This window comes from Pipistrellus hanaki (assembly GCF_964339955.1).
Source record: "Pipistrellus hanaki genome assembly, chromosome: 2".
Taxonomy (NCBI): domain Eukaryota; kingdom Metazoa; phylum Chordata; class Mammalia; order Chiroptera; family Vespertilionidae; genus Pipistrellus; species Pipistrellus hanaki.
This window is the reverse complement of record NC_140504.1, coordinates 14,799,096-14,812,431: the sequence shown is the minus strand read 5'-3', so window position 1 is coordinate 14,812,431 and position 13,336 is coordinate 14,799,096. Positions and strand designations below refer to the sequence as shown.

General features: G+C 44.0%; 1 protein-coding gene across 4 annotated transcripts in view; it reads left to right on the top strand.

The window, feature by feature from the left end:
- The window catches only part of CXADR (CXADR cell adhesion molecule), a 61,753-nt gene that overhangs the window by 14,771 nt on the left and 33,646 nt on the right, over nucleotides 1–13,336 (top strand). For 3 of the 4 annotated variants that reach the window (XM_084872604.1, XM_084872606.1, XM_084872605.1), the window contains exons 2-3: nucleotides 7,889–8,055; nucleotides 12,953–13,157. In XM_084872604.1, coding sequence (XP_084728730.1) covers nucleotides 7,889–8,055; nucleotides 12,953–13,157 — 372 coding nt within the window. The remainder of the gene's footprint in view (nucleotides 1–7,888; nucleotides 8,056–12,952; nucleotides 13,158–13,336) is intronic. The other variant, XM_084872607.1, reaches the window with a different exon arrangement.

The window sequence follows — 13,336 nt, the reverse complement described above, 5'->3', positions numbered from 1 at the left end:
TCACTCAATCCTTTTGACTTATAAACATACTCCACAGTTCTCATTTCAGAACACACTTTCTTTGATCATCACACTTCACTGTATTCTCCCTTTTTTGAGAGCCTCGAAAGTCCCGCAGAACAGTCGTCAGTCACTTCTGTTTTCACTCATAAACCTCAGCCTCTGTCGTCAGATAGATCCGTTTGCAACACCACACAAAGCCTTCAGTAAATCCGCTCAGGCCTGGGTCACCAGTGATGTTCTGATTGCCAAACCGAGTCGATACATTTCAGTGTCACTTATTCCCTATCAGACTCAGAGTTCTTCCTCTATGGACTAAGTGTGAGGGGTAAAAAACTGTAAGCTACCTTCCCAATACTACAGGAGCTTATTTCCTAATAGAAGTGACAGGGTTATAAGATGTCAGTGAACTGTCATACTAGACGCTGCTTATTGAAAAGATCATACCAGGTCATGCTAACACTGTTCTGATGCTTTACATGCATTATTTTATTTAACCCCTACAATGGAGTAGGCGTTATTACTATTGATTCCCATTTTATTTTTTTAAAATATATTTTTATTGATTTCAGGGTGAGAGAGAGAGAAGGAAGGAGGGAGGGAGAGACATTGATCGGCTGCCTGAGAGAGAGAGGGGGGGAGAGAGAGAGGGAGAGAGAGAGAGAGAGAGAGAGAGAGAGAGAGAGAGAGAGAGAGAGAGAGAGAGAGAGAGAGAGAGAGAGAGAAAGAGACATTGATCGACTGCCTTCTGCACACCCGCACCGGGGATCAAGCCTGCAGCCCGGGCATGTACACTAACCGGGAATGGAACCAGTGACCTTTGGTCATGGGTCGATGCTGGGCCCCCGAGCCACCCCAGCCAGGCCAGATCTGACTTTAGAGCCCACACTATGAACGGGCAGGACTGCTACCGGCTCAGAAATGTCAGCACTGGTGCGGTGAGCTCAGAACTGCTGCTCCTGCCTTTTTGAGTTGTGGTTGGGGGAGGAGGTGGTGGATGTCAGGGGAAGGCTCCTTGTTGGTTGATTGATGGATGGTCTAACATCAGGACATATTTAGACCTGCAACTGATAATTGAGTTCAACACCCTTAATTTATGTCTGAGCCCTAGAGACGCAACATGTCCAAAACGATCAAGCTTTGACAATGGATTCCTAGTCTAGTATTTATTTCCCTGTTTAAAAAAAGGTTCACCCGAACTCCTGAGCTACGTACTACGTAAAATGCTCTCTTTAGAAATGTGTTAAGGAGTAGAACAGTGTAAATTCCAGGCTCTTACCCACCATGGTGATTGGAATGGGTCTGTGCTTACAGTGATTTTAAAAATGAATCCTCTGTGTCAGGCAGTTTACTGGGGGACTGCTACTTACCGGGTGAGTGCGGCTTGGGAGCCAGGCTGCCTGCATTTGTGTCTTATTCCCCTTTAGTGTCTTCCCAGCTGGGAGAGCAGTAGCACCTCCCTCAGAGTTGTTATGAGACTTGGAAGGATTAATATGTTTGAAGTATTTTGAAAAGTGCCTGGCCTCAGTCACTCTTGGTTACTATTTATTGTCAAGATGATGATTTCCATTTTCGTTTAGATATTTCCTGGGTGCCTGTCATTTTCCATTTCTCCTTGAGGGTGGAGAGCTGGGAATTTGTATATTTTTTAAAACTGCATAGAAAAGCAAATAAGTATACTTAGTAATGTTAACGTAAAAAGCCATTGAAACCCGTAAAGAATTTTTGTGAGTTTATTTGAGCCAAACTATTATATATTGCCAGGAAGAGGAACCTCAAAGAATTGAGATAATGCTCAGAGAATGGTGGGTTATATCTGTATTTATACATTGCAATCAAAAGAAGGGACATGGGTGAGTTACATGAAATTCATTGGTGATAGATTAAGGAGGTGGGATAAAGCAAAGTGGGGGAAGGGCCGATGGGAATGGATAAAAAGTAAAATGAGGGACAAATACTTGGGTGGGTGCAGCAGGAACAATTAACAAGATAATGAAGGAATTTGTGGTATCTGTCCTGGCACCACAACCCAGGGTCTCCAGAAAAAGGGAAGTTATAAGTTACCCAGACATTTCAAAGGGTGTGTTATCATAGATGCAAAAAGACAGATAGGCTTGATTAAGGTAAAGGTTGACCTTGTCAGTGAAGATACCGGCATAAGACTAACACCCACCATAACGGCGTTTGGTTAAAAGTTTAATTTCAGACCGTCTTTTGTGGTTAGTATAGGTCTCTGAGTTTACAAGACTGCCTTGCAGGCCTCCCCTGAGCTTGTCAGGTCAGCATGTGGCCCCTTTCATCCACAATGTCACTTCTCGTTTTCAACGTATCTGACTATCCTTAGTTCTATATGCATGTTAACATACTGTACTGAGTAGCACACATGGGAGTTAAACAACCAAAACTCCTACTAGATAGCAAAGAGCATAATTTCTAGCTTCCGTAAGTGTTTTCTTTAACCCCCCAGCAATGTTCAAAGCCCCAGGGAAGCAGATGAGGGGAAGGGAAGGACCAGGGGTGCTCCGGGGAGGGACAGCACAGGGTCCTCTGGCCTAAGGGCTTTTAAGGGTGGAAATATGAGGGAGGCCCCTGAGGAGGATCCCAATAGATTATCTATCAGTTTTTCAGGTGTGTCCTTTGAGAGTCCTGGTCTCTGATGATTGGTCCTGTCTGTTTAAAATAGTAAACCATTATAGCATTCTTTGACATTTCTCAAAAAATCTCAATGTCATATAGATTCTTCATCACAGCTGATATTAAGGTCGTCATAATATACCCCTTCCCAAGAAACTAAAGAACTATACAGGACTTTAAGAATTAACCTTACATTTTTGTTTTCATTTATAATTTTCCTTTTTTTTTTTTTTTTTTTGTTGCTATCTTTGGAATGACTCCAGAAACTCTGAGAAACCACTTATCAGTGGTAATCGTTTTCTGCTTGATGTTGTTCTAGAGATAGCTCAGAGATAGCCAGGCAGCTTTTCTTCCATAGCTGTGATTTTAGAATAGACACAACTAAAAGGTTTTCTTAAATGTTGTATTTCCCTCATAATTGTATATAATTGTACATAAAGTTGCATTTAAAGCTGAAATCCTACTAGCTTTTTATTTATTTTTAGTTAATGCTTACCTGAGGATATTTTTTCCATTAATTTTTAGATAGAGTGGTACAGAGCAGCAAAGTCAGAAACATCGATATGAGAGAAAGTGCCCTTGATCAGGATCGAACCCGAGACCCTTCAGTTCACGGGCCACTGCTCTATCCACTGAGCTAAACTAGCTAGGGCTAATCATGTTCGTTTTTTTTTTTAACCCAGATGTGCTAACATTTGTTGTACTATGGACAGTAACCGGCTTGCTCAGCTCCCTCTGAGCTCTGTCTCCTGTCTGGGCTCCATGGCTCCACCCCTTTGCTTCCCTGGATACAGATATTCCATGGCCTTCCTGCTTTCCCCACAAGGTCTGGTGGTCCTCTCTGCCATCATCACTCCTCCTTCTCCTTCCCTCTGCCCCGAGCTCCTTTTGTGAAACCACAGGTCCTAAGGACTTGCTAAATAAGGCCTGGGGATATACCCTCCAGAGAAAATCTGTTCAGTGAGCGAACCTGTTTGCTTACTAGTAAGGGCAGGGCTTGTAAACAACTACCTGTGAGGGCGTGTTGTGTAATAGGAGGAAGTGGTTTACTTCCTGCCTGTGGGATGGGGAGAGCCTTAGGAGGTGAAAGGTGGCGGATAAGTGGCTGGAGGTGCTCTCTGCGGGAGGAAGTGGGGCATTCCGATGGGACGGCATCCACAAACACACGTGCTCCGGCATCCACAAACACACGTGCTCCGCAGGTGGGGACTTCCCGCTTCTCCCAGTGCTTCCTCTCATTAACTGTTTTATAAGGTTCTCCGGAAAGATAAAAGTGCTTTTTATGTATCAAATAAGAATAAAAGGCACTGTTACAAAAACTTAAGTTGTATTTTATTCTAATTTGAACTTAGAAAAATTTATATGGCTGATGTCCTTTGACTTTTTTTAATTTTAATTTAATAAAATAAAAACCCTAAAAGCATTGAGTGATCAGGAAGTTTTATTGGTGGTTGTTGTTATTAGCAAATTTTCACTCTCATAGCCTTACCTCTATATTTTGGCACTGTGTCTTGATTCGTTTTTGGAATGGAAGTTTCATTCTGGGCTGTGCTCAGATTGTCTTTCTCTTACTCAACACTTAAAAGTGTTATTACCAAGATAAATACAGGCAACAAATTGTAGTGGCAAAAGAAGCAGAATTCATCTTCGACTGGCAGATTCATGCTCTTTCAGCTTTTCTAAAATTGATCAAATGTATAACCTAGTCCCCAATTCTTTTGTACTAATGTACAAGGAACTACAAGGAGACATAGAGGGGTCCATAATTTCTCCCAACCCTAATGGAACTAATGATTTCATGGTAAGTCAATATTGTAAAGAATCAGTTAAAAGCACTAGGAAGTATGGGCAGAACATAAGCTCATCTAGAAGATGTGGCAAAACCATGGAGCCTACTTTAGTCCACTTCACAATGAAGTTTACAAGGGAAAAATCTCCAGGATACCCTATCCTAAGGCCAAAAGGCCTTACCGGTAGCAGAAAGTAAAGTACTGTGAGCACTTGTAGAGAAACAGAAAAAAATCATTCTAGGCTAAGAGGTAGAGTGTTACGTTGGTGAATGAGGTAGGAATGGAACAGGGTTTATTAGAAACTAGAGGTCCAGTGCATGACGCATGCGTGGGGTGGCAGGGAGGGCGGCCTCAGCCTGGGCTGCACCCTCTCACAATCCCTCTCACAATCCAGGACCCCTTGGGGGCTGTAGCAGTGTGGCCGGCGAGGAGCCTGAGCCAGCACCGCACTGCTTACACTCACCCCAGAAAGGTTCCTGCTGTTGCAGCAGCACTTACCAGCTTACCAGCCGTGAGCCGTGAGCCGTGAGCCGTGAGCCCAGCTTCTGGCTTAGTGGCACTCACCCTGTGGGATGTGAGAGCGCACTGACCACCAGTGGGCAGCTCCTGTGTTGAGCATCTACCCCTTGGTGGTCCGTGCACAAACATAGTGACTGGTCGACTGGTTGTTCGAATTGTACAGTTGTAATGATCGCTTCGGCTTTTATATATACAAATGTTAGAAAGTGTGTATTTTGGGGATTGATTCTTGAGAGACCCTTGAGATCACACACATAAATTTCAAATCACATAGTTTTAAATAGGAATGTTAGATATGAAATGCAGATTGGAGTGGTATGGACTTCTTGGAGGCAATATTAAGTAGTCTATTTGGGCCGAATTGGTGGATTTGGATGGTGTATCATCATCAATCTTTGTCCAAACTCTAGAGCCTTAAAAACAATAACGTGTCTTTGTTCCTCATCCTATGGGTTGCCAGTTTAGGCTAGGCTCGGAGTGGAAGCTCTGGGCTCACTGCGGCTGCCGGCAGCTGGTCTGGACTGCTGCCCAGTATTCCAGGGGGGCTGCATGGCGGGCAGCTGCAGCTATTGATCAGACACCTCCGTTCTCTTCTGTGTGATTTGTTCACTCGGTGGCAGGTGGCAGGGGTTTGGGAGGGCGAGAGTGAGAGCAGCAAGGCCTTTTGAGGCCTCCCTTCAGAGTAGCCACACGTCTGCCGTTTTCTACTGGCCAGTGTGAGGCCAGCCTCTGATTTAAGGGAGTGGAGAATCTGTGTCCAGTTTTAATCTGCTGTTTAAGGAGGGCACTTAAATGTGATAAAATGCTTACGATGGCTCCTGAGTATAAATGGTCTTAAACGTAATCTGGCTTTTCTTTCGTTCTCAATCTTTAAGCTTCAACTTCGTTAGCATGTTATTACAAGTGATAGCCAATGAGCTAATGGAAAAGGACCACGGGATGGCTAATTCCTCATTTTTGGTTTGACCTCATTATGGAGAATTAGGACTTGGGTTTACTCTAATTTTTCTCTCGTGTGTTTATTTTTATGGGGGGGTCGAGGGAAGAGAAGGGGAGGAAGCCGGGACCCATGGACCATGCCTGATTTTAGTGCCTCGGGCCTCTTCCGGGTCATAATCCTGCCACGGAAGTTAGGGTGGGTGATGGAGAGGCCGGAATGGGAGAGCTGCTGAAATCTGCTGCTCAGCTGAAACTTTGGTTCTGCATACATTAGATGTTTAAATTTATGTGTGAGGAAATGTCCTCATCAGGGAAACATAGATTGACAAACTAGTGCTATGCAATCCTTTACGAGTTTACAGTGAAATAATAAAAAATTAAGTTTTGTGGGAATTGTTAGGTTGTTCGAACTCTGATCTTTCATAAGACATGAGTAGTGAACAGACCTATTTTTGTGTGTGAAACTGATATGAACAAAATTGCTTTAAAAAAAAAAAAAAGGACGTGAATTGATTGAGCTTGGTATTTTTACCCTTATGTAGATTAAGAAGTGGCGCCATTTTGCTCAGAGGTTATTTCTACCTTTTATGCATGTAAAAGATTGTTGTAAACCAGGGGTCCTCAAACTTTTTAAAGTGGGGGCCAGATCACGGTCCCTCAGAGAGCTGGAGGGCCGGACTATATGAACTACTAATTCCTACTGTAACACCTTGGCTTCACTCACTGCCCAAAAAACCTGGCGGGCAGGATCAGACTCCCCTGGGGGCTGCATGTGGCCCGCGGGCCGTAGTTTGAAGACCCCTGTTGTAAACCATTAGCAGCAAGAAGGATACTTTATCTTTATTTTTATTGAATTTATTGGGGTGACATTGGCTAATAAAATTATAGATTTCAGGGATACAATTCTGTAATACATCAGCTGTATATTGTGTTCACACCACCAACTCAAGAAGGATACTTTTTTTTGTAATGACAATGTGTCAGTGGGGTTAAGGCATCTCTTTTTGACAAACTCAATCAGCATAATCTCTTAGACATTTGTTTGGGGCACAGGGCATCTTATTTTGGCAGCTTCTTTTCCAGTTTTGTTGAGATATCATTGACATACTGCACGGCATAAGTTTAAGATGTACAGCATGATTTGACTTACATGTAGAGTGAAATAATTACTACAGTAAATTTAGTCAAGATCCATCAGCTCTTAGAGAGATACACACACAAAAAAAAAGAAAGCAAAATAAAAAATATGTTTTTTTCCTTGTGATGAGAACTCTTGGGCTCTACCCACTTAGCTTAGAAATATTTTCAAGCATTCAATAAAAGTTATGGAATCAGCCGAGACTGGTTTGGCTCAATGGATAGAGGTCGGCTTGGGGACTGAAAGGTCCCGGGTTCGATTCCGGTCAAGGGCATGTACCTTGGTTGCGGGCATATCCCCAGTAGGGGGTGTGCAAGAGGCACCTGGTCGATGACTCTCTCTCTCATCGATGTTTCTAGCTCTCTATCTCTCTCCCTTCCTCTCTGTACAAAATCAATAAAAAAAAAAATTAAAAAAAAGTTATGAAATCAAAACTGAAAAACAAAACAAAACAAAAAACTTAGAATTAAAGAAGAAGAAAAGGTGTAAGAATTCATCAGCATGCGTCCCAGCGATAAGGAATTCCCATTGTGTTGGTGGCACCAAGGCGAGCATGGCTAATGTGACCTTGAATTGGCATGGCACACCTGGCCTTGCAGAGATTGCAGCTAAATTCAGTTTTAAACATCTGCTTGGGTGTGAACACCCTCTATACAGTTGGGAAGTTCACCGAGCCCTTAAAGGAGATGATTATATTGAATACAACCTTACATTGTCATTCTAATTTTACAAAAGCGCACCAACTGAAAACCGGGCACCTCTGAGTTTGAACTCGCATCTTGTTCTCACAGCATCCTGTGTCCCTTCTGAACGGCTGGGTGGGCCGAGGGTTCAGATGCCTAGTCCACATGTGTGTTTCCTTCTCCAGATGTCGCCAGAAGTTTGATAATCACCAGTCCTGACCACATGATTGAAAAGGCCAAAGGGGAAACTGCCTACCTGCCCTGCAAATTTACGCAAGGTCCGGAAGACCAGGGGCCGCTGGACATCGAGTGGCTGCTGTCCCCGGCCGACAATCAGAAGGTGGACCAAGTGGTAAGTTTGCCGAGTGCTCACTCGCTCAGCAGCTGTACGTGGAACTTGTCTTCGGTGCCCATCACTGCGCTGACCACATAGCTTAGGGGGCACAGGAACCTCTGAAAGTCTGGTGTAAAGTGTGGATGAGTCAGGAAGTAGTGGAGCAGACATGACAGCGCGGCAGAAATGTGTTTAGTGTGTGTTAAGGGTCGACAAGCAAGTCAGACTTTGTGACAAGTTGATAGGATTGAGTTCCTAACTTTAACACAAGAGTTCTGATACCAGTATAAGGGTCAAGTGTAGCAGGGTATAACACAATTACATGTTATTACAGAATCTGTTCTCTACCGTATTTTCCGGCGTATAAGACGACTTTTGAAACGAAAAAAAGTCAACCGAAAATCGGGAGCAAAAGACCAAAATTGCACATATTTCTTTATTTTTAAATCCTCACCGGAGGATATTTTTCCATTGGTTTTTAGATAGTATGTGTGTGTGTGGCAGTGGGGAGAAGAGAGAGAAAGAGAAAGAAACGTTCATGTGAGAGATACATCTATTAATACCTCCCACATATGCCCTTACCCAGGCCAGGGATCGAGAGAGAGAGAGAGAGAGAGAGAGAGAGAGAGAGAGAGAGAGAGAGAGAGAGAGAGAGAGAGACATTCATGTGAGGGATACATCTATTAATACCTCCCACAGATGCCCTGACCCAGGCCAGGGATCGAGAGAGAAACAGAAAGAGAGAAACATTTATGTGAGAGATCCATCTATTAATACCTCCCGCAGATGCCCTGACCCAGGCCAGGGATCGAGCTCACAACTGAGGCAAGTGCCCTTGATTGGGAATCGACCCTGAGACCCTTCAGTCTGTGAGCCAATGCTCCAACAACTGAGCCAAACTGGCCAGGGCTGTTCTCCATATTTCTCCAAGGTTAATATCCTATATAATGAATTTCTTTAAAAGCAAAGCAAATCTTCCTAGCAAAACAGCAACATTAAACTTGAAAAATTAAATATCAAAATATTCTTATAATCTCATCTCTAAATATATATATTTAGAGATGAGATTGTACCAAAATGATGTTTCACTTAATTTAGAATATTGCATATTAGCTTCATCTGACACATGTAATAAAAAATAAAGTCAATGATAAAAGTTATATTAGACCAGGGAGAGGGAAATAAGTCCACATATTTGGAGGAATATGGTAATACATTTAACCCTTGAACAACACAAGTTTGAACTGTGCAGTTCCATTATACATAGATTATTTTAATAAATGCTCTAAATGTATTTTCTCTTCTTTATGAATTTCTTAATAACATTTTCTTTTCTCTAGTTTACTTTTTTTTTGTAAAAATACAGTATTGAATGCATATAACATATAAAATATGTCCTGATTGACTATTTATGTTCTTGGGAAGGCTTTCAGTCAATGGAAAACTATTAGCGGTTAACTTTTGGGGCAGTCGGAAGTTGTATATGCATCCTGGCTGGGTGGCTCATTTGTTTGGAGCATTGTCTCGTACACCAAAAGGTTGCAGGTTCAATTCCCGGATGGGATGCGAAGCAACCGATTGATGTTTCTCTCTCCCCCTTCCTCTCTCTCTTAAAATAAATAAAAACATATTCTCAAGTGAGGATTAAAAAAAGAAAAGTTATTTGCAAATTTTCTACTCAGGGTTGTGTGAGTACAGGTATTCCTAAGCCCTGCATTGTTTGAGGGTCAACTATGTACACATTCAGAAGAGAAATTTTATTTTCACTTATGACCCATGTAAAAGAAGGGGTGGGTTATTCAGCCACTTAATGGCTGAATCAGGGCAGCAAGGTAATTACTCTTTCCAGCAAATCCAGGCAGTTTGCCTGTGATGTATTTGAGAAGGAAATAATTAAGGTACTTTGCCAAGTTGAGAATGACTAGGGCCACTCCCTCCAAGGACACACCTCTGCCCTGGTTCTGCTGCGGGAAATTCCTTCTGTCTCCCTCCCTCAGCAAAGTAAATTGAAATGGACTCGTTCTGTCTGCTCAGCCCAGTTGCTCTGAGTCCTCCCTCCTTGCCTTGTTCTTCCCATCCCACTCCATCCCCCTTCCCACGGAGGGCCAGCACCATTGAACACAGGCTTCTTTCTGCCTGAGGTCCTGCGTACCCTCACGGCCCTGGCAGCACAGGGCCAGTCTCCCTTTCAAGCCCAGGGCTCCGCCCTCGTGGCTGAGATGAATGGATGGGGAGGGCGGGTCTTACTTAAGTGCTTTTGGCTTAAGGCGTGTAAGGGAAGCCATAACAAGGAGCTTCTGGAGACCAAGAAGCCCGAGGTGTGTCTGTTCCTGGGAGGGGTGGGAGCACAGCCTTGGTTCCTGCAGGACTTGGGAGATAGCAGGAAGCCAGGGCTGCTTAAGCATCCCCTTGTGCGTTACAAAAACTAGCCTCGGAGTGTAACCCAGCACCATCAGCCCAGCGAGAGCTAGCAGGGTTAGGGGGAGATTGGTGCCGAAGAGCATGCTTACATAGAATGAAGCTACATTATATGTTAGCGGTGCCCCTTTCATTTATTTATATCAGCAGGCAGAAATTGGGCTGGAGGAATTTCCATCCTACTCCTTGTGTGATCTCTGTAGGCAGTAGACAGTTTGCCATGGACTGTGTACTTACTCTGTGCTCTGTGGCATTTCATATACTTTAATTATATGTGTGTAAGCCTTAAAACAACACTCTAAAGTGAGGGTTATTGTTGTACACATGAGGAGGAGACAGCGGAGGCCTGGAGATTGCATTAAACACACCCAGGGTCACATGGCTGGCCACATTGCCGCTGGGATTGGAAGCCAGGTCTCTGACTTGTCCCCCTTTGCACCTTAGTATCCTTTGCACCATCCTGGACTGCCTCCCATGTTCCAGAAGCCCCTGCTTCCTCCAGTGTAACAAATATACCTACCTCTCAAGGTTGTAATGAGAGTTTTCTGAAATCCTGCATGCATAGTGTTAAAGAGCCTAGCGGTCATGTGGAAATGTTAATAAAATACGATGCCAGCTCAAAGGGATCTGATGTGCACCTTAGCTGTGTGACTTTATAAAAGCTGATCTGGGAGGGTCACAGAATTCCAGCAGCTAAAGGATAAATGTGGGTAAGACCACCATCCTGCAGGGTTGTGAAGAGAAACCAAAACGGCCTGGTAAATGTTAGTTCCTTATTTATTATCTGCCGTTCATAACCTTGTCTCTGTGGGAAGACTACGATAGTTTACAAAGTCGCTACCAGTGGGGACACATCTTATTTGTCAATCCCTCTTCTAAAGACTACTAAAGTGTGTGAGTAGCAAAATGTGGGATTGAAAGTGCTGTAGATTGAGCTTTCTGGGGAGTCCACGGTTAATACAAAGGAGCACATGAGGGCAGCCTTGTTGGAGGGGTTAGTGTAATGCTGTTGACACGTGGGTGTGGCGAGAAGGTGGAACAAATACAGTAATGGCCGAGTTTGCAGAGGAAGCCGGCTGTGCACCTTTAGATGTCTACTGTGGCTGAGTGCTTCCTAGAAGCAGACGCTGAATATATAAATAAGAGATCTTTACTGAGTTAGGAAGGTGATAATACAGAAAGGAACCCACGTCTCTGCCCTCAAGACAGTCCTACAGAGGACATTCCTTTGATTGTACTCTTTCCACATAATAAACATATCAGATAAAAAAATTATTTGCAGAATATAGACCATAGTCATGTTTCTGGTTATTATTTGAGTTTGGCACCACCACTCTTTGGCCCTTGGGTTTCACATGACCCGAATGAAGGATTTCTTGGCACATGTGAAAAATTACAAAGTGTGCTGAATTAATTTTAATTATACTTAGAGGTGACTATTATAATTCTCTTCTGAGATAAGTCATTTTCCCGCTGAATTTGGCCTTCAGGCATTTCAGGTAAACTCAGAAAACTCAGTGGAATTAGGAAAGGGACTTTGCTCTCCTGACAGAAGATTGAAAGATCCTGTTACCCTGGGAACACGTCTTAAAAGGTTTATTTTATGACTTTTAATCTATTAGAGTCTAGAACCATCTATTATTAAGTACTAGAGGCCCCATGCACGAAAATTGATGAACTGGGGCGGGGGAGGAGGTCTCAGCCCGGCCTGCCCCCTCTCACAGTCCGGGAGCCCTCAGGGGATGTCCTACTGAAGGCTTAGGCCGCTCTCTGTGGGGGAGACGACCAGGCCAATCAGAGGAAGGCGCTGCCCCCATCATCCTGCCATTGCTGCTGCTGCTGCTGCCGCTGCTGACCGCTGTGGCTCTCTGAGCCTTGGGCCTCTGCAAAAGGGGCCAAGGCGCTGGACTGGCCCGGGTGCTGGCACGCCTCTCCCTCCCAGTGCTGCCCACCCGTGCCACCGGCCCTCGGCCCTCACAGCCGCTGTGGCTTTGTCTGGAAGACGTCCTGATTAGCATATGACCCCTTTATTAGTATAGATCAATCCTCCAACTTAGTATTAAGACAAAAATGTCTTTGTTATTGTTTTTTTGTTAGACTTCACAGGTCTAACACATCATAAGCCCTTTTTGGGGAATGGTGTGTGCTTGATTTTATACACGTGATTGGCATGCCTACTGCAGCCTTGGAGGCAGCTGAGGAATGGTTACAGAAATTCACAATTCTGTGTTGTCCAGTTTCACTAACACATAGCCCTAATGCAGGGCTGTGTTCCTCATGCTCGGTCTTCGTTTTCACGTTAAAATGAGGGTGTGCGGCCACACTCAGGATCGTATTGACCGCTCTCCATTTTCTTCTTCTGTGCTTTGGATCGCTGTGGCTTCCTCGTCTATGTGTCTCACTGTTTTGGGGCCCTGCAGTGGCCTGGCGTTTCTAGAGCTCTAATGACACAGCTTTTGCCTCGTTGTGTTCCCGTCTGATTGTGGTTTTCTTTTAGATTATCTTATATTCTGGAGACAAAATTTACGATGACTACTATCCAGACCTGAAAGGACGAGTACATTTTACAAGCAGTGACCTCAAAGCTGGGGATGCGTCCATAAATGTGACCAATTTACAGCTGTCAGACATCGGGACATACCAGTGCAAGGTGAAAAAGGCCCCTGGCGTTGGCAACAAGAAGATTCAGCTGAAAGTTCTTGGTAAGTTCTTTTTATTAATGTTACTTGCTGCCCTAACCGATTTGGCTCAGTGGATAGAGCATGGGCCTGCGGACTGAAGAGTCCCAGGTTCAATTCCAGTCAGGGGTATGTACCTTGGTTGCGGGCACATCCCCAGTAGGAGGTATGCAGGAGGCAGCTGATCAATGTTTCTAACTCTA